We start from the raw sequence: 27,095 nt of genomic DNA, 5'->3' as shown, positions 1-27,095 counted from the left end.
AAGGCTACACTTCTTAGGGGAGCAAGTTTGGGTGGCTCTTCCTAGCCTCCTGGTCCACCTTTGTGCCCTTCATCTTTGCTCTCCTATTGCCACCCATGCATGCATTCCATCCAGCCATTCCACCACTCTCTGCCAAAAGAACTGTAAATTCTCCTAATACTCAAATATTTGGTTAAGAAGAAAATATGCCAATTGAGCAAGTTATGTTAATTAAAGGTATTTGCATACATATTATTGCATACATATTACTGCTTTGCATAATTTATATTAAGCATAGCATTCTAGGACTGGAAGAGGCAAGAAATACACCCATTTCCTACCTTTAATAGAGGTAGAAATCCACACTTGATTTCCCACCTCCCAAAGGCTTACCCACAAAATCTAGAGTACGGTATGTAAGAAACAGAGAACAGCACACAAGGATACCTTGAGCTTTCTTGTGAACAATCTATAAACCTAGAGAATTAAAAGTTTTGCATTTTGAGTGGACGTTTGTGGCTTGTTACGATTCAGACTCAACCACATCATATCCCTTTCTAACATAATCAAGGAGATGGCGGGGGACGGGACCTTACTAAAGAACAAGTAACCGAATCACTGGAGTGCAGAAAGAAAGAGTAGTACCATCTGGATCATATGAACAGCCCTGCTGAATCAAGAGAAGGACCCACAGCAGCAACCTGTTCCCACAGTGCCCAACCAGGTGCCTATGGGAAGCCCACAAGCAGGACCAAAGTGCAGCAGGGTTCTCCGCACTAGTGATTCTCAACAATTAGTACTCAGAGACATGCTGCCTCTGACAGTGGAGGTGGAACAGAGCCATTGTGGATAGTTGTTTTTGATGTCCTCCATGAATTTGTCTAATCCTCTTTTAAAACCATCCAAGTCTTCGGTATAAGTGTAATGTAAGCTTCCTTCCACGACTCTGGCGCCTTTTTCCCCTCCAAAATTTCATTACAAACCTCCTTTAGTGGCTGAATTAACCAATCTTTCAAAGATCTATAGTATTTTGAGGTTAAGCCATCCGGCCCTGGAGATTTACCCAACTGCATATTCTGAATGGCACCTTCTACCTCCTGTTCTGTAATTTTGTGGTTCAGCATTATCTTGTTTTCTTGAGAGATTTTTTGTAATCCATTTGTTTTTAAAAACTGGTCTATGTCAGTATGAAACTGAGCCTGAAAAGACACAATTTAGGAACTACCGCCCCATATCCCTGCTCAATGTGGATTACAAAATTTTTGCTGATATTTTGGCTAATAGATTAAAAAAGGTACTAGTTGAAGAGATACATAAGGACCAAGCTGGCTTTCTCCCAGGTAGACACTTGTCTGACAACACGAGGAATATAATTAACATTTTGGAGAAGTTGCAAGTGAACATTAATACCAAAACAGTTTTAATTTTTATAGATGCGGAAAAAGCCTTTGACAATATTTCTTGGAATTTTATGAAGAAAAATCTTCAGGGAATGGGGGTGGGTCAAGGGTTTGAAAATGGTATAAGTGCAATTTACTCAGAACAAAAGGTTAAGTTAATAGTCAATAATGTGATGACAGAGGAATTTAAGATAGAGAAAGGGACACGACAAGGCTGCCCAATTTCCCCATTGCTTTTTATTTCGGTCCTGGAGGTTCTCCTAAATATGATTAGAAGGGACCGTCTGATTAAAGGTATTCAGGTCGGAGCCAAACAATATAAATTGAAAGCTTTTGCAGATGACCTAGTTTTGACGTTACAGGAGCCAGAATCTAGTACGAAAAGAGTATTAGAACTGATTCAAGAATTTGGTCATGTGGCAGGATTTAAGTTGAATAAGCTAAAAACCAAAGTTTTAGAGAAAAATTTTACACCAATTGAGAAAGAGAGGTTTCAGAAGGAGACAGGTTTAACATTAGTTAAGAAAGTAAAATACTTGGGGGTTAATATGACTGCTAAGAATTTAAATTTATTTAAAGATAATTATGAGAAATGTTGGACAGAAGTGAAAAAAGATTTGGAAATATGGTCAAATTTGAAGCTTTCCTTGTTGGGTCGAATTGCAGCTATAAAGATGAATGTATTGCCAAAAATGTTATTTCTGTTTCAGTCATTGCAAATTCTGGACAAGATGGACTGTTTCAAGAAGTGGCAGAAAGATATTTCTAGATTTGTCTGGCAGGCCAAGAAGCCCAGAATAAAATTTAAAATACTAACTGATGCAAAGGAAAGAGGTGGATTTGCCCTGCCAGACTTTAAACTTTACTATGAATCAACAGCATTCTGCTGGTTGAAAGACTGGCTCCTTCTTGAGAACACAGACATTTTGGACCTAGAAGGTTTCAACAATGTTTTTGGGTGGCATGCATATTTGTGGTACGACAAGGTTAAAGCACATAAAGCATTTAAAAACCATATTGTCAGGAAAGCATTGTTTAATGTCTGGATAAGATACAAAGACTTACTGGAAAATAAAACCCCAAGGTGGTTGTCACCAATGGAAGCCAAGGCTCAGAAAAAGCTCAATATGGAGGCCAAATGGCCGAAATATTGGGAAATATTGGAACAAGATGGAGACAAATTGAAATTGCAGAGTTTTGAGAAATTAAAAGATAAAGTGCGAGATTGGCTGCATTATTATCAAATAAGAGAGGCCTATAACTTGGATAAAAAAATTGGCTTCCAGGTGGAAAAATCAAAATTGGAAACAGAACTGTTAGATCCCAAAACTAAGATACTTTCAAGAATGTATAACTTGCTGTTAAAATGGAATACGCAGGATGAAACGGTTAAATCTGCTATGATTAAATGGGCACAAGACATTGGTCATAACATTATGTTTGCTGACTGGGAACAGTTGTGGACCACCGGTATGAAATTTACGGCATGTAATGCCTTGAGAGAGAATATTATGAAAATGATATATAGGTGGTACATGACACCAGTCAAGCTTGCAAAAATATATCATCTGCCCGATAATAAATGTTGGAAATGTAAAGAGAATGAAGGTACATTCTTTCACCTTTGGTGGACGTGCCCAAAGATTAAGGCTTTCTGGGAGATGATCTATAATGAAATGAAAAAGGTATTTAAATATACCTTTCTGAAGAAGCCAGAGGCCTTTCTCCTGGGCATAGTTGGCCAATTGGTGCCAAAGAAGGATAGAACGTTCTTTATGTATGCAACAACAGCAGCAAGAATACTTATTGCAAAGTATTGGAAGACACAAGATCTACCCACCCTGGAAAAGTGGCAGATGAAAGTGATGGACTTTATGGAATTGGCGGAAATGACTGGCAGAATCCGAGACCTGGGAGAAGAGTTGGTGGAAGAAGATTGGAAGAAATTTAAAGATTATCTGCAGAAACATTGTAAAATTAGTGAATGTTAAAATGATGTTGGATTAAAAATAAGTGGAACTAGCAACAAAGTTAATAAGAATATGCAAAAATGAATTGATAATGGATGAAAATATAGAGTTATAAAATGTTAAGATATAAAGTTAAGATAAATGAAAGAGGGTAAGGATTTGCTGATTTGATTATTTAAATGGGAATACAAGAAGGGGAGGTGTGAGGAGGTCAAAGAAACAAGCAAATGAGTTTTAAGTTATGAAAAATGGAATTGTTTTTAATTTTTCTTATTTTTTCTTTGCTTTTGTATGTTGTATCTTTATTTTTCTTTTTTCTTTTATTATGTGTTCTTGTATTTATGTTTTTGTAAAACTTCAATAAATATTTCTTTAAAAAAAAAACGACCATCCAAGTCTATGGCCATTGCTCTCTTGTGGGTCATAGTACTCTTTCGTCTATCCTGAATCTTCCACCACTCAGTTTCATTGGATGGCCCCAAGTCATAGTATTGGGAGCGATGGCAAAAAACTTCTCCTTTCTCCCTGTCCACTTTGTCCACACCATGCATGATTCTACATACCTCTATCATGTCACCTCTTACTCTAAAGTAGAAAGATCCAAATCTACCTTTCTACAAAGGGGAGTTGCTCCATCCCTTTGATCATTTTGGTTGCTCTCTTCTGAACCTTTTCCAGTTCTACACTATCCCTTTTGAGGTTAGGCAAACAGAACTGTTCACGGTATTGCAAGTGCAGTAACACCAGAGATTTGTATACAGTAAAGGCATTATGATATTGGCAGATTGTGTGTGTGTGTGTGTGTGTGTGTTTGCAATCCCTTTCCTAACGATCCTTTAGCACAGAATTCACTTTTTCCACAGCTGATGCACACTGATGCACAATATCGCCATTGAGCTATTCACTACAACCTGGTTCTCCTTCCTGTTCAGTCACCACCAGTTCAGACTCTGTGAATGTATATGTGGAATTAGGTTGTTGGTTTTTTTTGCCATGCTGCTCTTTGCCACTTCACAGGCCCAGAGTGAGGGCTTTTCACTGCTACTATACAATTGTAAGTATCCCTTCTCTAAAGGGTGCGTTTAAATGTACTTACAACTATTGTATGGCATGAGGAATGGAGTAGTGTTGCTAATCATTAATGATGACATGGTCACTAGCCAATATATGCCTTTCCACGTTCATGCAGCCAATTCCACACCGCCCCACAATAATACCAACCCCAAGACAGATCATTTGTAGAGCACCTGGAGTGAAATCTGCACGACAGTTGAGAAGATATATCCTGAGATACATACTGTCAGGAAGGAAGTCCGATTCATTATTGTTAATGACACTGGAATGCAATATTGATGGCTATCCAGCTGGGCAAATACTAGAAAACTGGGATATGCCAGCTGGAGTTGTCAAGCACCAATTCTACCTGGGCTGAGCTCCAGTGAGTTAGCAGCCAAAGACAGGCTAGGCCTGGCAAGCTGTGGCTGGTGTCTCTAGACCACTGGGAAGTGAGGTTAGGAAAGGCTAGCTGGGCCAGCCAACAAGGACTGGCAATTTTCACTGCTGAGACATGTTGGCTCTGGACGAATTTATTTGAAATGAGGTACCTTTGTGGGATCACCTGTGCTCCTTTGGAGAAGGAAACTCAAGTTGGGGAGGGAGGTTGAGATGAAAGTAGGTGCCTGCTCATGGGAAGGGGCAGTATCAGAGGACACCAGTTGGCCAGGAGCCACAGGACCTAAAACTAATGTCTAAATCTCAGCATTTTGTGGCTTACCCGATAAAAATGTTAACCTCCCTGTTGACTGAGACAAATCTTAGCCAATCATTGGGCAAGTGATTTTTAGTTGGATACATCAGGGAAATTAAGTGCCCCAAAGCAAGAAGTTCAGCTTTATAAAACTCCAGAAACATGTATGCTCTCCCCACAATGAGTCAGAAGCCACACACAAAATCACACACAGTTAGATCCAGTGCACAACCCGTTCCCAACCTAAGCAAAGAAAGTAAGCCACATAACAGAAAATGGCCAAAGGTAAGAAAGAGACCTTCCCCTCTTTATTTTCATCCATCCATGTCCAGAGAAAGAACCCAGGAGTCCTGACATCTAGTCCCCACTGTGCTGACCTCTAGACTGATTTCTTGTTTGTACATCAATGAGAAAGGCATTAGATGGTTTACGAAGCAAACAAAAGCCAGGTTACTGATCTCTGCAGAACAAACACTCCCAGAACTAGGAGAGAACCCAGGAGGGGACCTGACTCTGCACTGGGCATGATCCTCATGCAAAAGGAGAGAAGCAGTCCACGGGCAACATTTCTGCTATCTCCAAGGCTTTCATTTCACACAGGATATTGATGGTAGGTCCTTGGTTCCTTATGTACTGGAGCTAAAGAGACTACACCTGATGACACTGTTGGGATATATCAGGGCAGTATTAGGGCAAGCTGGTTTCTGGATATTCCAGTCCCATAAAGTGGAAGTGGGATGAGCTTGCACTGGTTGGTAACTGGTAGCCTCTAGGACAGTTGGTTTCTCTAATGCTATTTGTAAACGCTATTATATGCCTTTGCAAAAAGAAAAGAACTTGATAACTCATTTCCTAATTCTTTGTAAACAGTGTTGCAATCATGCTCTGTGCAAAAGTGGATCTTCTCTACATAAGATTTCATCAACTTGATGCCACCACCCCAATGAGTAGAGGTAGGTTAGGAAGTCATAACTGGGTGAGATTGAAAAACAATATCTGGACTATTACTATTTTTTAAAAGACTTACTTAGGCGACGAACACTCTGCAAAATTGGACATAAACAGAACAGAGAGGTGCAAGACATTGCTTACAGGGGTTACCCAGCTGCCGACGTGAGCACCTCCCAACAAGTTCCTTGCTTCTGTTACACACACACACACACACACACACACACAAACACACAGGTCTTCCTTTGAAAAAATTGAGAAAGATCTAAAATCTTTCTACTTCTGGGGCCTCTTCCTGGTCCTTTGGGTTCCCCCAAGTCCTTTTACGCACTGAGCACTGGGCAGGCTGAACCTCATTCTGCAAGATCCATGCACTGCTTGTGTCACTGGCTCTGCATGAGCAGCAAGCTCCATCCACCACACCTGGGCCAAGCTGATCTGGCAGGAGGTCCTGGCTGGTGGAACTGGAACTGTGCCCACCAGCCAGGCTGAAGCCAGGAGCATCAAAGGGGTGGGAGGACATGTCAGCCATGAAGAGGTTTACAGAAAGCTGCTCTCTCCCTCACCCACCTCCACCTCTTTCCTGCCTGGAGGAATCCCTGAGAATCCCAGTGCCAAACAACTCCAAAACTGACAGTGTCTGAGTTACCCAAGACCCACTGCTGCAGTCACTGTCATCAGGAAGTCCCTGTGAGGTGCGATTGCCATCACAAAGCAGCTTCCTTGTGGCTGGTCCTTGAAATCTTTTAGAAATATGTAAAAGTCCCAGGCACCTGCAGCCCTGATCAGGGGGTGATTCCTGGCACGTGTGGTGCCTATGGTGCCTGGGCCAGTCCAACTGAGTGGCACTTTGACATGTGACCCATGCTTCGTAAGAAGCAGCCGCAGAGGGGGGGCTTTGCAGCAGCCATACAGTAGAGGTCGGATGCAAAACAGGCCAGAGTTCCCACTCTTATCAAAATCAAGCCAGAAATATCACTGACAGGATAAGATGTGCCATTTCCAAAATATAGCTTCCCATGAGGGGCTTGTCAAGAGTGAGCGTGGCCCACCCAGGATGGAACCAGGCAAGAGCAGGTGCTTCATTTCTGGAAACAGAGAGGTCGGGGCTGAAGCAGCTCCTTATCTTTTACACCTTGGGGTGGGTGAGAGAGATGGGGAGGAGGCACTCTGCACATGCTCAAGAAATGCTTATTATTCAACCATGGTGCTGAACATTTATTGAGAGGGAGGGCTGGGTCCTGACATAAATTAACCCCGGCTACAGCCTATATTTGGGAGTCATATCATAAATCAGCAATGGAGGCTGGTTTGCCCCAGCAATCTCAATCTGCCCTAAGCAGCCTCCACTTGCCTGCCTTTTAAATAATTATTGTTGCTGTTGCTGCTGTTGTTACTGATTTTATGTCCTTAGCTTCCTCCTAAAGCAGGCGTGGCCAAACTTGGCCCGCCAGCTGTTTTGGGACTACAATTCCCATCATCCCTGACCACTGGTCCTGTTAGCTAGGGATGATGGGAGTTGTAGTCCCAAAACAGCTAGAGGGCCAAGTTTGGCCATGCCTGTTCTAAAGGAACCCAGATTGGGAAAGTCTTATGCGTTTCTTGCATCCAATCCAGGGGGTAGCCTTGGCTGTCAGCTTCCTCCTTAGTCTCAGGACTTATCCATACAGTGGTACCTCGGGTTAAGAACTTAATTCATTCTGGAGGTCCGTTCTTAACCTGAAACTGTTCTTAACCTGAAGAACCGCTTTAGCTAATGGGGCCTCCTGCCGCGCAATTTCTGTTCTCATCCTGAAGCAAAGTTCTTAACCTGAGGTACTATTTCTGGGTTAGCAGAGTCTGTAACCTGAAGCGTCTGTAACCTGAGGTGCCACTGCACTTGCCTTTCCTCTGCTCTTTCCAGATATAGTCCATGGTTTAAAGCTCTGTGTTAAAGCACCCTTTTGTTTGCTCCAGAGCATTCCCTGCCAAAAACCTGCTCTTTAAAGCTCAATCAGAGGAAATATCAATCCATGGAAAACCTGAACTGACTTTTGCTCCGATTCAGCTTTAAGAGTATGGTTTTGCGGGGAAAGTTTGGGGCAAAAAAGAAAATGCTTCAATGCATGTAGCATTAAAGAGTGGCCCTGTGTCTGGAAAGAGTAGGGCAAGTGTGGGTAAACCATTAGTGTTGCTATTATAGAATTCAGCAGGGAAGAGGAAGTTACTGGAATTACCGTATTTTTTGCTCTATAAAACTCACTTTTTCCCTCCTAAAAAGTAAGGGGAAATGTGTGTGCGTCTTATGGAGTGAGTACAGGCTGCACAGCTATCCCAGAAGCCAGAACAGCAAGAGGGATGCTGATTTCACTGCACAGCGATCCCTCTTGCTGTTCTGGCTTGTGAGATTCAGAATTTTTTTTTCTTGTTTTCCTCCCCCAAAAACTAGGTGCGTCTTGTGGTCTGGTGCGTCTTATAGAGCGAAAAATACGGTGTTGGCTCTGCCTCTCATTGACTCTAGTGCCACCTGCTGTTGGCCTCCCTGCCTTTCACGATACCAGTCTCAGTGGGCACCAGATGCCCATTTAAATCTACCTCCCCATGCCTAGTGTCCTCCAGATGTTATTAAACATTAGCTTCTATCACACCTATCTATGCTAGCTGAGGTTGATGTGAGTTAGGAGTCGAAATACATCTGGAGGGCACCAGGCTGGGGGAAACTGCCCTAAAACCATGGTTAAAAACCCAGCAGTTCATGGTTTACCCAGCATCATAGAACTGTATCTGATTCTGTCTTACCACCAGCCTTATATTATTTTTTCCCCAGACCCAACTGTCATAATTTGGGATGCTGTAACTTTGGCTCTGTACATTCTATGCCTCTTGAAGCTCATTCAAAGGATGTTCTTTCCCTCAAAGGATTCTGGGCACTGGAGTTTGTTAAGGTTGCCAGGAATTGTGGTTCTGTGCAGGGTAAACTACAGTGCCCAGAATTCTCTGAGGGAAAGGATGTGTTTCAAAGGTATAATGTTTGCCATGCCACCTGAGGAGGATAGGAGCTCCTTCCTCAGCCAGTGCCTCTCTCTCACACACAGCTTCTAGCACACTCCCTGCCGCCAGGCTCTCGGCTGGAAAGCCAAACGGAGTTGCGCTCATGAGACTGAAGTTGGTTCCCAGTTCCCAGCCTCATGTTGTACTCGCAATAAACGGTAGGGCCAAGTGCTGATTAAGTCAGTGATTGTTATAAATGAATTTGTCAGTGGCGGTTTTGCATCACAATGGAATTTAGCTAATTAAGTATTTCAGCTGATAACACTTCTCCCATTACATGCAATTAGCAAAGCACTAGAGGCTGCAAAGATCTCTGCTGCCGCCCCTCCAGCCAACAAGCACATCCCCAGGGCTAGGGCTGGGCTACAAAGACCACCCAGAATCCCAAAATGGAGGGTGTATTGCTCAGAAATCCTTGACGCTTGTGTTGTAGCATAATCAGATCCCACCCCATTCCCCAATACCAGGGCAAAATAAGAGAACATGCATTGCTGGGGGTATGTATGGCGTAAGAGTAGCAAACCTGTGGCCCTCCAAATGTTGTTTAAATTTTTTTTTAAATTAAATTTGCTATCTTGACCAAGACAACAACTTCCATCATCCCCAAGCACTGGATATGCTGGTTGATACTAACAAGAGTTAGGGCCCAACAATGCATCTGCATCATTATGGAATGTGATGGTGACGATGACTGAGCTCCTGTCTTATAGGAATTACTGAGTTAGTTCTGCATCTTGGGAAGCCAAGTCCCATATGATCATCCCAAGTGGTGTGGATCTAGTAACTGGATCCTAGAAAAGCTATCAAAGGAAAAAACCAATCACACAACTGGGGCCAGCCAGCTTGCCAGAGGCAACAGGTCTACTAAGGACAGGAATCTCCCTTACATACTACCATTTTATACACAGGGAGTTTTTGTTTGTGTGGAATAGCATTTCATTGTGGGAGCCCTGGTCTACACTTTGAAGCGACACAGCTGTGGTAGTAGAGGCCGTCATTTCCCATTTTTAACCCATCGTTCCTTCCTATGCTTGTGCCCAAGGAACAGCCATACTCCATTTTCTGTTGATTTTTTCTTACTAACCTTTCTTAGGACTAATTCTCACCAAGATGGTGAACATGTTCCTAGACTATACCACTTCAAATTGCAGGGGGGAACTTAAATTGTGGAGTGTTTTCCTAACATTGCCTGCACATTAGAGGGGGGGGGCTGGAAGCCAGGCAGAAAAGTCTAGGCTAGAACACTTCTCTACTTGACAGCTTGTTTTCTATGTGCAGGGAGTATTTTGTATGGAATAGTGACACTCAGTTGCTCAAGTTCCCACCTGCAGTTTGAAGTAGACCAGGCTTCCTGAACCTTGGCCCTCCAGATGTTTTTGGCTTACAACTCCCATGATCCTTAGCTAGCAGGACCAGTGATCAGGGATGATGGGAACTGTAGTCTCAAAACATCTGGAGGGCTGAGGTTGAGGAAGCCTGAAGTAAACACAAATTTATCACCTGACTGAGGAAGAGAATGAGGCCCAAGAATTAACACATGTCATGTTAAATTAGGATCAGAAACCTGGCAGTATTTCGGACATGGACAGCACTTCAACAGTCTGACCAACTCATTGTTGAATCCTGGGGCAGAGCATATGTTGGAGGGAGTGTGCATCAAGAATAGCAGCAGAAAGCAGTGGAGCCTGGACATAAGGAAGGATGAACAGATAAGAGCATCTATAAGCCTGCCAGCCTCGCTCACACACCAGCTCACCTCTCTGCTATTTTGCCAGGGGTGCAAGACCGTGTCTAGGTCAACAAAGATCCAGAGCTTGCGTTCCTGCTCTGACAGCGATATCTTAACACAGCTCCCCAGTTGTCACTGAATACATTAAAGCGGCTTCTTTGAAAGGCCAGACTACAAACCCGACATTGGTAACATCGACTTATAGCAGAAAGGGCACTGGGCTAATTGGGGCAGAGGCAGCTGGGCTCCAACCAGCTCAGCACAGAAGCCGCTAACAGCTCCCTTGCAGCACAGAGGCATTTCATGGGGTGGTGGAGGGGAGGGAAAGGGGCTGCCGGGTACTCTCCTCCTGCTGCCTCTCTCCTGCCTCTCCCCACCCACCCCCTTGTTACCACAATTGCTCATTACAGGGAGGCTGCCCTTGCTAATTGCTGATCTGCACCAAGCATCCTGCCTTGAGAGACCCACTTATTGCCCTGATTAATGGCAGATGCTTCCCCGGTCGTCAGGCATCAGCCGTGCTGCCGTAGCAACCACTCACCTCAGCAACCGCTTGCCACAGCCACTTCCACCTGTCCCAGATTTAGGGGCCGCTGCAGAGTTGGAGATGAGGAGGGGGATGGAGCTCGGAGTCGGAATCACCGTGGTGGCAGAGCGGGAGAGGGCCAGGTTCAGACAGAAGGATGAAAGCAAGACTAGGTGGAAGAAGAGAAGCTATAGGGGTGTGCCTGCTGGGGTCTGTGGGGCATTTGTCGGGCTGGGGGAGGAGGAGAAACTGAGGTTCTGGGTAGGAAGGGACCACACTACTGAAAATTCCTGTGAACCCCTTCTCTCCTTTCCTCTCAACCCTCCGGGGCAAGACTACATACAGCAGCTGCTCCAGCAGGGAGTGTCACGGTGGCTCCAGGAGGCCAAGCAAATTCTTTGCCTCTCCTTTAATTGCAACTGAGGATCAAACGCTTGGATTCAATAACGTTCCTGCTGGAGCCTCAAGGTCACCCTGAGCCCTGGTCCCTCCAGCTGCAGAGTGGAGGAGGAGACAGAGGCCTTGAGGAGGAAGGGGGCGATGCAGCAGGCAGAGGCAGCCACTGTATACTCCCCACATACGCACAGCCAGTGCCCAGCAGTGGGATCCCAAGCTTGCCCCACATTAGAAGGAACATGCAATGAGGGAAGAGGGCTTTTGGCTCTTCTCGCCCTGCACAGAGTGCCTCTGCCTATTCCTCCCTGGAGGCAAATTGTGTGTGGTGCAATGCAACTTGCACTGCCTGGAAGGAGAGATGTAATTTTGAGAGGTGGTGGTGCCCCCACACCACCACCACAAACCCATCCCCCCTGCAATCCCTCTCCCAGTTCAGCCTCTGGTGTGTCCCACAAGATAGGGAGATTTCCAGCTCCTCACACATTTCCTGTCTCCTGGCCTCCTTCACAAAATGCATCCATGTGGAGATGGGGCAATTATTTAGCAAGCAGACTTGTGAAGTAGGGAAATGTTGGCAGGTAAGGCCTTGCACAATTAGCACCTTCCTCAGCTGTTCTGTCTCTGTGGTCTGCTCCAGCCCTGCCGCTTCTGTGAGCCATAGTGATTGTCACAGTAACAAAAACGCAAAACCATACAGATCTATTATGTGTGGCTGGGGCTTGTCAAGCTCTGATAGATCTCTGACACGGGCATGACCAGCCACGGACCTAACATACAATTCCTTTTCCATTCCAGGGCAAAAGCCAGCCAGCCTCTTCTGTGGCCCTTTTCACACATCTGATGTGTGCGTATTTATCTCTTCTGGAATTCAAATGCAATTTCTACTTAGATGTTGTTGGGGGGTGTTAATGCTTCTTTTTCGCTTTCAAGCCTGCATAAACAGTGCCCGCATGTGCACACAAATAGCAGCATAATGGCTTTGAGTGACATTTGGGGGAAACTCCTAAAGGTTGAGTAGAGAGAGCTCCAGGCCAGTTAGTCTAGAGTTGCCCAGTAGGGGGTCTCCTTGCTTCGTTCCACGAAATGGCTGGGTTGGCTCCAGCGCTTGTCTGATGACCCAAGCACATAATTACAGCCGCAGGAAACTTTCTCAAACGTCACTGATCCTTCCTCCCTGGCCCTTGCTTCCACCATGCATGCACACTTAGCAGGGATGGGGGGGGGGGACGAGCCACCCTGCTGTCAGATGACAGTGCTCATCACCCCTGAACGTTGGCCCTGTTGGCTGACGCAAGCTGGAGTTCAAAAACATGTGCGCACAACCAACCACCTTGCCCGGAGAACAGCTATAGATGTGGGACTCTCTCACGGCCGCTTAGGTTTACTCTAGAGGCTGTGGGGCATCTAGGTTGCTACCGTGTGGGTCAGCTACTGAGGGAGGTGTATCTTCTGGAAATTATAGAGCCCCCCCTTCTGGAGCAGTATCCATTTCTCAGTCCCTGCTCCTGGGCTGACGTTCAGCACCGCAAGCTAATCCATAGCCCAGTTCAGAGATATAAGCACAAGCTGCTACAGACCCCCAGGCACCATACCAACACAAACACACACACACACCCCTTATTCTGATGCACATCAAAACACACCAACTTGCCTTGTTCAATACATTTGGGCCTGCATGCACATCTGTGGTTTCTCATATGGAAGCCAGAAATCAGAGGGCAAGCTGCCTAGGAGTTCCCTCCTGGGAGCCCAGTCTGTCCTGGGGCTGGGCTTGCCACGTCTATATGAGGATCGATGGTCAGGTTGTCCGAGAAAGGAGCTCTGCTGCTCCCAGGGCACTCCCAGGAAGCATTAGATAACCGTTTACCACCTTGCAACCCTGCCTGAAACCCTGGAGATCTGCTGCCAGTCAGCAGGGACAATGCTGAGTGAGGTGGACCAATGGTCTGACTTCCTATATTCTCCTATAGAGACCCCCCATAGCCGCCTATTATGCAAAGCCCCACAACCCATGGGACTAGTTTTGTAATACAGGGACAAATGAAGGAAAATCCAAGACTCAGACAGGATTAGCACTTGAAAGGGCCCTCAGGCAGTAAGATCGATCCAGCCTAAGAAAGACCGGGAAAGAGTTCCAAGCTGAACTACACCTCCAGAAATAGCACATGGTGCTGCTGTCCTAGGAGTGTACCACTTTGGAATGCAGGTGAGGGGCTCATAGGAGGGAAAGCTCCACATCATCAAAACAAAACAAAAAACACCAAGCATCTCTTGCCTGTGGGGGGGGATGCCAGAGAGGATTCTCGCAAGCTTTCCCCTCAGTCTCTGAATGGTACAGATCAGAAGCCCCTGAATACTCCTTGTGGGGGATACAAAATGGGCTGCTGCTTTTACGCTCTGCTTGTGTCTTTCCCAAAGGTTAGAACACCATTTAAATTAGCAGGGCTCTTCTGTATGTGCTTATGTTCCTCATTTTCTATGTGCAAGAAGAGATTGCGTGTTGGGTGGAGGGCATCGAAACACAATATTGTCCTGCATTCTGAAGTGGTGGTTCAGTCCCAAGCGACCAGTACCATTTGTATTTGTGGAATGATTTGCCTTTGTTCCTAAACTTGAGTAGAGAGCAAGTAAGTTAGGGGAGACATAACAGAGGCACACAAAATTATGCAAGGTGTGGAAGAAGCAGATAGAGAGCAGCTTTTCTCATTTTCTCATAATAGTAGAACCCTGGCTATCAGTGAAGCTGAATGTTTAGGTTATGGCCCTTGCTCCACCACGGAGAATCTGTATTGCCTACAGAAGGTTGCCATGGTCTTTTTACAAGAAGAGTCTCTGAAGTGTACTTGCCTGGAGGCAGAGGCAGCATCCAAAGTCAGGTCCAGTCCTACAGCTGGATGATCCATGGGGTCAGATGGTTCATGGGTCAGGGAACCTGTTGATCACGGGGCCAAGGGTCACAACAAGCAGGAAACAGCAAGGTAGGGCCAGGAGCTACTAGCATTGCTACCAGCATCCACCTGCTGCTTGAAGCTCTGCTTAAGAAGGCTGAAGCCAGCTGGTTCTCATCAGCACATTCTCCTCTTAAGTCCTTGAAGGTTGATCAGATGCAGGTGGAGTCACTCCCCTTTCTCCCCCTTCAGGCTGCTTTTCAGCAGGCAAAGCTGACACCTGGCCCATGGCAAAGGCTCCAGATTCAGTCCTTTACATCTTCAGGTAGGGCTGGGACAGCAGGACAAAGTCTCATCTGAAACCCTAGAGAACTGTGGCCAACCTGTGTGGACAACACTGAGCTAATTGCCTGACTCAGTATAAGGCAACCTGTCCCTAATGGAGAACCAGTGTGGTGTAGTGGTTAAGAGGGGTCAGACTAGAATCTTGGAGTCCAGAGTTCAAATCCCCACCTGGCCCTAAAGGTCACTGGGTGACCTTGGGCCAGTCACTGCCTCTCATTCTAACCTACCTCACATGCATGCCGCTTAGATCTCCTTGGAGGAAAAGGTGGTATATAAATGCAATAAACAAATACAAACAATTACAGTATGTTAGAAGGTTCAGGACAGGTACTTCTTCATACAGCACAGAGGCAAACTTGGAAATTTTCTCCCACAAGAGGCAGTGACAGCCACCAACCTGGAATGGCTTTAAAAGAGGCTTAGACAAATTCATGGAGGATGAGGCTATCAGTAGGTACAAGGTCTTCGTTGTGGGCTTCCCATAGACATCAGGTCAGCAACTGTGAAGATAGGATGCTGGACCAGATGGCCCTTTGGTTTGATCCAGTAGAGCTGCTCTTATGAGGGAGTATGAGGTAGAATTAACTTTGCAGAAAGAGCCTTTCCCCCATTTGAATACATTGTGTGTCTGTGTATATCATGGTTTCCCAAACTACGGTCTCTAGCTATTTTTGGACTTTTATTCCCATCATCCCTAGCTAGCAGTGCCAGGGGTCAGGAATGATGGGAACTGTAGTCCAAAAACAGCTGGAGACCCAAGTTTGGGAAACTCCGGTGTATCTGAACATACATGTACTGTTGAGTCATGAGTGAAAAAAGTCCTTAATCAATATTTGCTTACAAGGGGGGGGGGGACATGCCCTAATTTCTGACAGCCTACTTGGTCTAAATAGGGAGGACTTGATGAGGGACATCCTCAGCACAGCTGGAGGAGATGCAGCAAAAGTCAACTGAACAAATCAGGAAGTTGGAGAATCTTCCCTAAAAGGAAATGCTAAAAAGGGAGATGCTTCTTAGTTTAGGAAAAATGATGACTTAGAAAGAACATAATAGAGGTTTATAAAATTTTGAATGGCGTGAATAGGATGAATAGAGAGATTTCTCTCTCAAAATACTGGACCTCTGGATCATCCAAATAAAAATTGATTGGCAGCAGACTCAGGATACTTAAGTATATAGCCATGCAGTACATCATTAGCATGTGGAATTTATTGCCACAAGATGTGGTGGAGGCCATGAGGATCAGTCAAATTAATGGTGGATAGTTTGATCAATGTGTCTTAGCCATGAGAATGAATAAAGGAATTCTATATTCAGGAACAGTTTACTTCTAATTAACACATGCTGGGGACAAACAAATCTTCATCATGACCTGCCTGTGATGATCCAAAGGTCATTTGAGTTTCCAGCGTTAGGGACAGTGGGTCTTTGCTTATGCTCTTGTGGTCACATTTGAAGCTCAGTTCGGGTACAGCAGAAGTGGGGGAGCTACAACTATGGATAATTAATTAGTAGGCTATTGGGGGTGTGTGCAGAATCAGAACAACCCCGGGGGGGGTCAGACTTGGGGTGGCAGTACAAGAAAGGCCTGAATAGGAGGAATCTTAAATGGAGACACTAGCAGATGCTGGCAGGGACTGAGGGTCACACCACTGGCAAAATTCTCATATTTAGATGCACTTCAGGATCTCTGTTATTCTTATATTGGTGTGATTATATTAACACGAGTGCCTGCAGTTGTTGCAGGGGTTGTTCACTCAGTATTGTTTTCCTCTATCTACCTGGACAAGGAAAACCTGGTGTGCAAAAACAAAGCCCTTGCATAAGTTCAATTTGCAGTCTCTCTAGATATAGCTGCCTGAATCACCGAAGATCTCCTGCCAGTCAGGGTAGACCAAGGGTGGAGACTGTAACACTCCAGATATTTTTGGACTCCCAACTCCCATAAGCCCCAGCCAGCATGACCAATACTTGAAGATTATAGGAGCAGTAGTCCAACAACAATTTTGGGAAAGCCAATGTGGCCATCCTTGGTGTGGACAATAGTGGTCTGATCTATTGGGGTTCCCATGTTCCTACTGTTGTGGGTCAATCAATCAACATGCATTCCTTGGAGGCTGGATCTGCTACCCCTGTGGATCCTGCCACCTGGGGCAGTTGTCTCATTTTGCCTCATGGGTGGACCAGCCATGCCAACAGCAAGAAAAAGCACGCAGGTAGAGCTGATTGTTTGGGTCTTTCCCCATTGCTTATGACTCCAGTAGCAGGCCAGTTTCAGTATCATGGGAAAGAGATGCATGATTGGTCCTGTCCACGTAGTTGTGATATTGCTTCTCTCTCTCTCATACACACACGGACACATACAGAGGCCCCCTACCATACCACGGGGAACTAATTCCTGCATTTCTCTCTCTCTCCTTTCACCAGGAGCTGAGAACTACATAACAGGCAAAAAAGACTTGAAGCTCCTCATCCGAGCATTCTCAAGGAACTGCAGGTAGGATGAAAGTCATTCGATCTCAAACCCTGGAACTGTAGAAAACTGTAGGGACATAGGTATAAGCTTAGAAGCTGCCTTATTCCAAGCCACACAATTGCTCCAGCTAACTCAATATTGTGAAAACCCTGAATGGAAGTGGCTTTCCAGAGTCTTTCCTAGTCCTACATGGAGACACCAGGGATTGAACCCAGGGTTTTCTGTATGCAAAGCTTTACCACTGAGCTCTGACCCCAATATCAGAACATTGGAAGTGTCCTTTGTGAGTTTCTGCACCTGCTGGGCCGGAGATTCTTACCCAAACATTCAAAGGGACTTTGGCATATAGCTCCTGGAAAGGTTGGGTGGCATTTAGCCTCACTTCACACGAACGCCTCTCTGGTTCAAGAAAAGAAGAAAGTGCCCCTCCCGTCTCCTTCTCCTGCAATATTGAAGGAAGGAGCTGAACGCACCTGACCCCAGCATGAGCTGGTAAGAAACAAAATGAAACGGCTCAGTGCAAGTTGCCCAGCTGATGTCATCCCAAAGTCACCAGGAAGCGTTTGGTGTTCACATTGCTTGGAACGCAGAGATAATGAAAGATCTTGCACATACCTCGTTCTGCCGTAAGGGGCTATTGTGAAGGAGGGCTCCCCCGCCCCAAAAAGCAGCAGCAGCAGCAAGGCGAGTCTGGCAATTCCCTAGCTAGATTGTTCCAGTGGTTACTTTCTTTCTTCCCCATGCTAAGAGGGTGCAGCTTATCTGCACCTAATTTCTTGTCTGAATTTGTCTGCCTTCAGCTTTCAGCCGGGGGCTCTCATTCTGCCTTTGTCTGCTGCATTAAAGAGCCGCCTGCCGTCAGAAATCTCCTTCCGTACCATGTAGGTACTTAGAGATTGTGATCAAGTCACCCTTTACCCTTCTCTTGGAGAGACTAAACAGATCGAACTGCTTTGGTAGGCAGGGCTCCCTGCCCTCCAGTTATTCTTACAGCTTCTCCCTACTTCCTCTGATTTATGAACACATTTTTACTGACACGTTTTTTAAAAAAAATAAAAAACTGCAATATAAGCAGGGCTCAGGACTCAGGTTTTAGCAATGTTCGTCTTCACGATTCACACAAAGGTAACGTCACCGTCTTCCCATTCCTGCTGCAATGACCCCTGCTTATTTAAGGGGTTGTTTACAAGATAATATAAGGCTAACCTTCCACACACTTTAAAACGCATGAAAAACCACTCTATAACCAGAATGCTTGAAGACTAGCAAAAAGGTGGACCACCCCTCTTTTCTCTTCCAAAGAGTGTTCCAAGAATGGAAAGGTGATTGTACTACCTGTTGAGGATTATAAAGGAACACTCTGTGTTAATTAACCCAGAATCAAAAACACAGATTAGCACGGAATTGGGAGTACCCTCCCCAGAAGATGCACTGAATGAGAAGGAGGTGGGAGTCCATCAACTTACTATGCTTTAGCTTCTGCAATTACGCAAAGCAAAAGGATGACTAAACACACATTAAGTAATCTTGAGAACACACAATAAAACAGAGGTGGGCAACCTCAGGCCCTTCAAACCCCTCTATATGGCCCTCAGGATTCTCCCCTGCTCCACACCCTCCTTGAATGTTTGTGCCTGGCTGGAATGTGTCCTTGAGCTTTGATCATGCCTCTTGGGTGCCTGGGTGTGTGAGTGTATTTAGAAATTGTCCAGGTCTGCAAAGGCAAAATTTACATCCCTTGCTCCTCCCACTTTTGCCCCTGGCCCCGCAAACCACCGGCATGTGGCCCTTTGGAAGGAATGTGGCCATTGGACAGAGGTAGTTTCCTCACGTCTGCATTAAAAGCTAGAGTGGTGATGCTAATCCACATTGGTGACTGTGATTAATTGGGAATAAAAATGTGTTACTTTATGACAGCTCCCCTAAATTATCTTTATATGTATTTCTCAGAGAGACTCATAGAGAACTCTCAACCAAGTTCCATCTCTGGGAAAGGTGACATTCAGCTGTCAGTCTGAGTAGGCTGGCTGGTTTTAATTTGGAGCTGTGGGGGCAGAAAGGTTATATGCTGGTGATCCACCAAGACTGCTGGAAGAAGGGGTGGAGGTGACAAAAACCCATAGAGGTTCATCTAGGCAATGGGAGGGAGTCAGCCTAGGAAAGGCTTCTCAAAGCCCACCCTGGTTTTGGACTGCTATCGCCCTCCTGCTCCAGAAAGGTGCAAATTTGACAATTCTCACATTGCAATAGCTGCCCCGTCCTACCTAAGCTATACTGACATTATCAAAACCAAGGCTTCCAAAACTGTGGAAACCACCATAGTGGTTAGAAATGGCTCCTGGCTGCAATCAGCCCTTCTGGAGCTTGCCCCTGTTTCTGTGGCATGGAGAAAATGAATATATTGTGCCACACCTGAAGCCCCTGCCTTCCACATAAGAAGAGAGCCCTGCCGGATCAAGCCAAAGGGGCCAACTAGTCCAATTTCCTGTTCTCACAATGGCCAACCAGATGGTGAAGCCTGAAAGCTGGACTTGAGCACAACAGCACTCTGCCCACCTGCAGTTGCCAGCAACTGGTATTCATGGGCACAACAGCTCTGGCATCCACAATCTGGTTCCCTCCAAATGTTTGAGTATCAACTCCCATAATTCTTTGCTGGCTCAACCAATGGTCAAGGATAGCAAGAGTCGTGGTCCAACCAAGACTTCCCTGGAGGGCTAGGTTGGGAAATCCTGCAAACCACTGCAGTTCAGAGGTGCTTATATAAGGCATGTGAAAGACTGTGGAGGGACAGCTGGTGCACTGAGACCAGTCCCTAGATCAGGAATCTTCTTGGGCTCCCCCTTTCTTTCTACAAAGCATGCCTCTGAGGTTTTCTGGCTGGGCTGGGGTAGCATCTGATTGCTGAGGACTTATACAGTAGGGCCCTTGGTTCATGACTCAGCTTCTAAGTATGACCACCCTATGTCCATAAGAATGACCCATGGAGAGATTGACAATAAAATATTGCAGCATGGAGTGCACCTGTTCATGGCTGGCTGGCTGACTAGAGCCCTGCTCTCTCCCTGGTTACTCCATTCCATTTCCCTACCCCTGTTTTTTTGTTGTTGCTCTTTCTCCTTCCCTCCAACAGTCCATCAGCATCCCATGGCCACTGTGTGCTGTTTGTACCAGGGTTGGGATGCTGCTGTGGACTCCAGCTCCCATCAGCCCCAGCCAGCATGAACAGTGATCAGGGATAATGGAAATTATAGTACAATAACATCTGGAGGTCCACAGGTTCCACATCCCTGCATTAGTATTTAATTATGTAATTATGGGAACATAGGGACCTGGCGCCACAGTCTTTTCTTTTACCTTGCCAATCCTTCACCTTCCTAGTTCTGCCAAGAGAATTCCCCCACCTACATCCTTCTCTCTACCTTTGCAGAGTCCAGACTCAAAGGTCCTTATGAAGACAGCATCTTCTAGTGAGTGAATGAGAGAACATACCTTCTCACGCCAGACCCGCTAGCGTATGACATTTGCCATGGGATTCTCCCAGGGTTGTCTTTTGTCACTAGCTCACTTGTTCCAAATCTCAGGCTTTATAGAGGGTTGCACCTCACATCCAAGCAAATCAAGAACACCAAGCAGACAGGTCACCCCTTTTATCTAAGAACATTTCACCTCCGCATAACTCTGTGGAGCACAAGGCACATCTCCAGGGTGTCCTTTGTTTTTATTTTGATCTGACAACCCTGTCCTTTCCTTTTGCTTATCAAAAGGAAGTGGGGTTGTATGCTTCCTTAACTTGTAGCTTAACTTAGGCAAGGAGCACTCTGGGGGCACCATGAAGTTGTGAAAATAAACAGATGATGCCTTGTCTTATCTCACCACTGGCATATAGGCAGGGCAAACCACAGACCTGGATGCCTAATGGAGAGGCAGTTCAGTAATACACCAACAGAAATGCAGGCTTCAGATCCCTCCTACTTACATCCACTGGCCCCTTATGTCCCACCCCAGGCACAGCTCAGAGGCATCCTTCATCTACAGCGGTTGATTTCTGACATCTTAGTCCACTGTGAGTTTTCCAATCAACCCTCCATTGGAGCACATGCTGGGGTCACAAGATCAATTTCAATAGAGATCAGTTACCCCATACTACTTCCCAAGAGAGTCAATGGGTGGACCCCTTCCATGTTCTGGAGGAAATGAAATGGAGGAAAAGGAGATTTTAGTTCACTTTGGTGCTGTGCAGGGAATGCACCCAACCATAGGCTAGCAGTATAAGATGGGGTGATATTGTATTATGTGTTGATAGTGATTGGATCACCTCTCCCCATATGATCTCCTTGCTCACTCCCCACAAACACAACTGTGGAGGGAAATTGGCATCAAGGCAGTGGAGGATCATAGAGCTGAACTGAGGGCCATTCATCTTAAGAAGCCAGTGAGGAAAACCAAGAGACATGAATTTGGGGGAAATGCATGGGAGCAAAAAGAGAGCTAAGGGACAAAGACAATCTGAGATGAAAAAGGTAGTTGTGTGATCCTAAGAGAGAGGGCTGAGAAAGTCAGGATTATGGAGCATTGGTAGGGGGGAGAGGCAATTAGTCCAGCAGTTTTTCAATGCTTGTTTCAGCTCTGTGCCTGGCTACAGCTGATACCGCCGTGGCTCCCTGAGTCCTCAGAACAGCACAATAACTTGGGGCATGTGGGGTGATGCAATTGGCTTGTGCTCTTGTAGATTTGGAAAAGCACAGAACAAACTGTCTGCATTCTGGAATTGCCTGCCCGCTTTGTGCAAAGGGGTCAAATTGCCCTCATCCATAGGCAAAAGGCTTCCTATGCTGCCAGGATGAGCCGCAGCCTCCAGGCAGGTGGAACACCCACCATCTTCAGCAGGGAAGAGGCCCCCCTCTATGTGGGCCCCTTTTGTGACTGTGCCTCTAGACGGGAAGACTTACCCCCTGCTTGGCTTGAAAGTTGGCTGTCTCCCTGCAGGCTGGCACTGAGATCAGTGGGAAGAGCGGAGTGAAAAGACAAAACAGTATCCACTCATGCTCCTCTCTGCTGCCAGGTCCAGGTCCTCATCCTTCAAAGCAGCCTGTGGCATGTGTGGGTTTTCAAAGAATCACTGTGCAGCTCTACAATAGGCAGCTTGTTTGTGCAGTTGGTAGTGGCTGCTCTGTAGAGGGCATGTATTTCTCATTGCCAGGTGTTCTGGCTAGGTGCGTAACTGAAGGGCTCTGTGACATACAAGTGTGCGGCCAGGAGGCGTGTTGCCTAGAGAGGAGTTGTTATGATCAAAGGCAGCATAACATGTGTGCAGTTGTGTGACTGTGTGGTTGTTTGCTGACAATGCAATCACCCTCTGTGTGTGTGTGTGTGTGTGTGTGTGTGTGTGTGTGTGTGTGTGTTTGTGTATGTGCACACTATCTTTTGCATTTGTGAATGTGTCTGTGTCTGTGCTTGTCGTGCGTGCACATGAGTGCCTAGCATATGTTCAAACCTCTTGCTGTATGGGGTCGGTGGGAGCTGCAAACAATTTGCAAAGGACCCTTCTAATCCTCAAGAGATCCTGAAAAGCGTGCGTCCATGAGTGCATGTGTGTGTATCTTTGGTGCATTATGACGGAGTGGCTGGGGTTGTAGCTTGGAAATCCTTCTGCTGATGAGGCGCCAGAAGCAATTCCAGAGACACACCTGTGCATGCCAGGTTAGCTTCCCCGAGACCCTGCTTAGAGAAGGAGGGTGGTAGGAATGAGAATGGCTGTCCTTCTTCGGTTCCACGCTCTGCTACTGACCTGCTGGCTGACCTTGGCAATGTCCCTAAGGCTCTGGGCCTCAGTTCGCCACAGTTTAGTTTGGGAATCAAAGCCCTGCCAGGCCTCATGCACTGTTGTTGTTTTTTGTTCAAGCCTTGGTTGCTGCTCTGATCAGGAAACTAACTGCCTCTGAGCCCAGCCGGACAGTGAACTCTGGGTGAGCAGATGGGTGTCTTTGTTGGAGAGGAATGTGAAACAATTAGCCAACCCTCTGAAGACACCCTTTGTCATCCTATTAACACACACACACACACACACCCCTTCCCACATCAATATTCCTCTCTTTGGCACAGGGCAAACTGAACGCAGATGCACCACTAGGCCCCATGCCTTTCGTCAAATCCTCAGCTTGGGGTTCCCATCACAGACCCAGGGCTTTTCAGGTTAAATATATGTACCATAATCTTCTCCCCTTACCCCAACCACAAACTTCCCCTGCCAACCTCTAGGCACAACTGCCCCCGTAGTTGTTGGAAGTCCCACTTCCAGTATTCCTCCTGTACGGAGAGGTCCCAGTTATCCTGCTGAGGCCAGAGCAGTCCAGCAGTCTCTGTTTCAAATCCTTCCTACAAAACCCTTTCGGTCACCTTGCAAAAAAAAGAGCTGCCTGCCAGATCTGAGAAGCAAGACAAATAAGACTGTGAGCTCCACTGAAGCCAAGAGGATTGGCAAGAGGTGGGTGGGGAGGGGGCAGAGATGCAGCCAGACACCCCCATGCTCCCCAGCTCTTGTTTTAACTCAATCAAAGGGCAGGAGCAATGGGCAGAAACGCAAGCATTGAGAGATCAGGACGGAGCCCCGGGAAAGAGGGTCCTTCTGCTGCAGACACAAGACACACTTTGGCAGTGCCAGGGCAGCGGGTGGCGGAGGCAGCGTTGCACATGGCACCGAGCCCAATGGCTGCTTTAGACAGAGCAGGGGGTGCAGTCGGGCTGGAAAGTTTGTGATTACACTTGGTGATGCCGAGTGGCTCCCTGTCGAGTCCAGGGTTCCCGCGCACCTCGACGACCCGCGCCCACTCCCGCTTGCCGAGCCCCTGGCTCCCATAACACACACCTCGTGCCCACTCCTACGACGATGCCACCTGGCGGCTCCAGTGCCCTCTTGGTTGAAGCCACGGCGCCGCATCCTCCGCCAGTGCCCACCGTACTCCCCGTCGAACCGAACTCAGATGCATCTTCCGCTCCAGCCGCCCCCTCACGCCGCCGCCACCCCCCCCCCCGCCGTCCCCGAGGCTGCCACCCGTCAAGGAAGGCACCCGAGCAGAGCGCGAGAGCCGCTCACGCTGCTCCAACCAGACCGACGCCACCGCGCGTAAAGAGCGCTCTGACTCACCGTTGGGATGAATGTGGCTAGTGAGGATCGTGCCAGCCAGCAGGACATGCCATAGCCTTGTGCCCAGGCGGGCACCGGCTCCCAGCTGCTGCCATAAAGCCATCCTTCGGCAGGAGAGAGGGTCGTCGTGTGAGGACGGGGCAGGATCCGGCCCAGGGAGAGAGGAAAGGAGAGAGGAGGAGGGGATGGGGACGTCCCAGGGAGCACTGGAGGGGGGATGTCCCAGCTGGAGTCTGCTCCGCGCCGCCGCAACAACTCCTCAAGGCACCCCGGGGGCACTTAGCACCCCAGCCCGCTGCGGGCTCCCTGCGCGCTCCATCTGCTGCTCATGGCCGGACGGACCCGCCGCCAGGGCTTCGAGGGGCAGCTGGCAGGGGGCGGCGGCAGGAGAAGGGGGCTCGATCCGGCAGCCAGCACTGGAGCTCCGTGCCGGGCAGCCGCAGAGACCCCCTCGCCGGCCGGTCGCGGCGGCGCGACAGTGCGTCTTGCGTGTGTGTGTGTATGTGTGCGCGCCTCTCTCTCTCTCTCTGCGCGTATGCCAATCTCTCTCTGCCTCTCTCTCTGCCTGTCTCACCCTCGTTGCCACTCACTGCCAGGCAGCGCCGGGCTGGCTGCAAGCACCTTGTCCGCGGCAATGCAGAAGAGAAAGAAGAAAGAGCCAGCGAGGGGCTGCAAAACCCGGACTGGATTCCGCCACGGGAAGGGACGGAGCAACAGCTGGTTCCAGACTGACAAGCTCCGGAGACGCAAACAAGCCCTCCTCTGGGAGGGAGAGGGAGCCGCAGCCGCCAGGCGGAGCCCAGCACACCTACCTCCCGCGCCGGGCTCGCTCGGCATCGCCGGCGAGGGAGGGAGGGAGGGAAAGCCCGCCGCCGGCTCGGAGAGGGAGGTGGGCTCGGGGGCCAACGGCGCCCGGCGCTTGCTAGTCTCTTCTTTTTATATGGCGTGGTAGGGACGGCGGGGGGGGGGCAGGAGGCTGAATCCTCTCGACTGGCCGGCCTCACAGCACTTTCCCTCCCCGCGGGCCCGAGGCTTCCCTACCCGCCCCCGGAGGAGCAACAGGCGGCAGCAGCAGCAGCAGCGCGAGGCGAGCAGGCTTCCTCGAAGGAAGCCTCCAGTTCCGCCCCCCAGCCGACGGCCAGCCTGCCCCCCAGCCCCCTCTTCACACAGGTCGGGGCCAAAGGTCTCTCAGCCCCCCCCCCCGCAGCGATCCCGCTGCCGCCGCCCCCTTAGCCATCTCTGCTGTTTCTGGGAGACATCATCACACCTCCACAGCACTCCTGAGAGGCGAGCGAGCAGCATTCACACATCGCAGAAGGAGGGAAAGAGCGGGAGAAGGGCTGAGGGAGGAGGGGAGGAGGGAGGAAGAAGCCCCCCCCCCCCAGCTCCAGGAGAGTGGACCATTCCCCTCATAAAGGGCTCCAGTCTCCCGCCCCCCTCCGGCGGCCACAACGTCTCTGAGGGCGCAAGGCGTCGTTCCCAAGGGGTCCAGAGAGTCCCGTCCGGCTGCCGCCTCGTCCGGACTCCAGTCCTGGGCTTGTCTGGAGCAGGGACTGCCAATCACCGGCATTCTGGACAAACGTCCCCTGAGGAGCTGCCTGGGACCCCCGCGCTCTCCCGGTGCCGTCTCTGCCGCAGCAGGGCGGGGAGCAGAGGCGGGCGGGCGGAAGAAGGAAGGGCGCAGGGTGTGAAGGAGCCCGCGGGGCAACCCTGCCCGGCGAGGGGGCGGGGAAGGAGGGCGCCAGGGTCAGGCGAGGGGGCTGGCGAGGAAGAAGCCCGCGCCTCTTGCAACACAAGGAGAGGCACAGGGAGAGAGAGAGGAGAGAGACGCCGCTCTCGCAGGAAGAGACACAAAAGACGGGACAAAACAGGCTCGGAACAATACGGACAGACTCCGGCTCACGTACGGAGGGCGGCGGGCACATGGCATCGCGGGGAGAGTTGCACCGCAAGCCACATGCATGCATGCACATCGCATGTCAACACAACGCAGGATATGAACACGGCGAACGGAGACGCGCCGAAGGAGGAGGGGAGCGGGAGGGAGGGAAGGAGGGAGGCGGAGAGACAAAGCAACACAAAGAACAACAGACAATTCGCACAGAAAGACCAAACGGAACAGGAGCAGACCCCGGGCACTCTCTCTCGCGCGCGATGCAAGGGCGACAACCCTCACAGGCAGCGCTGCCTCTTTGTACAGAGCGGGGCTCGTAGCTCAACACACCAGGTCCCACGCTCACCACATGGTACTAGGAGGGCAGGGCGCGGGAGCCTCCCCCTTACACTTTGTTTGTTTATTTAGGGTGGCCTCTGCAACTAAGTTTTACTCAGAGTAGTCTCACTGGAATGAATTGGACCGAACTCGCATAGATTCATTATGGGTCTACTCTGAGTAGGGCGGAGCTGAATACCACCCTTTGGTTATGTTCCACACTTTCTCCAAGCTCAAAGTGTTCTGCATGGTTCTCCCCGTCCCCATTCCGTCCTCACAACAACCCCGCGAGGTAGGTCAGA

The 27,095-nt window shown here is 48.3% G+C and overlaps 1 protein-coding gene across 2 annotated transcripts in view; it reads right to left on the bottom strand.

The window, feature by feature from the left end:
* UNC5A (unc-5 netrin receptor A) overlaps nt 1-25,508 on the bottom strand; it is a 90,144-nt gene extending 64,636 nt beyond the window's left edge. The window contains exon 1 of one of the 2 annotated variants that reach the window (XM_053377200.1): nt 24,582-25,508. In XM_053377200.1, coding sequence (XP_053233175.1) covers nt 24,582-24,684 — 103 coding nt within the window. In that variant the 5' untranslated portion in view covers nt 24,685-25,508. The remainder of the gene's footprint in view (nt 1-24,581) is intronic. The other variant, XM_053377202.1, reaches the window with a different exon arrangement.
* Nucleotides 25,509-27,095: the final 1,587 nt, after the last annotated feature.

Source organism: Podarcis raffonei, chromosome 2 (assembly GCF_027172205.1).
Source record: "Podarcis raffonei isolate rPodRaf1 chromosome 2, rPodRaf1.pri, whole genome shotgun sequence".
Classification (NCBI taxonomy): domain Eukaryota; kingdom Metazoa; phylum Chordata; class Lepidosauria; order Squamata; family Lacertidae; genus Podarcis; species Podarcis raffonei.
Note: the sequence above shows the minus strand (reverse complement) of the source record. Positions and strands in the feature narration are given on the sequence as shown.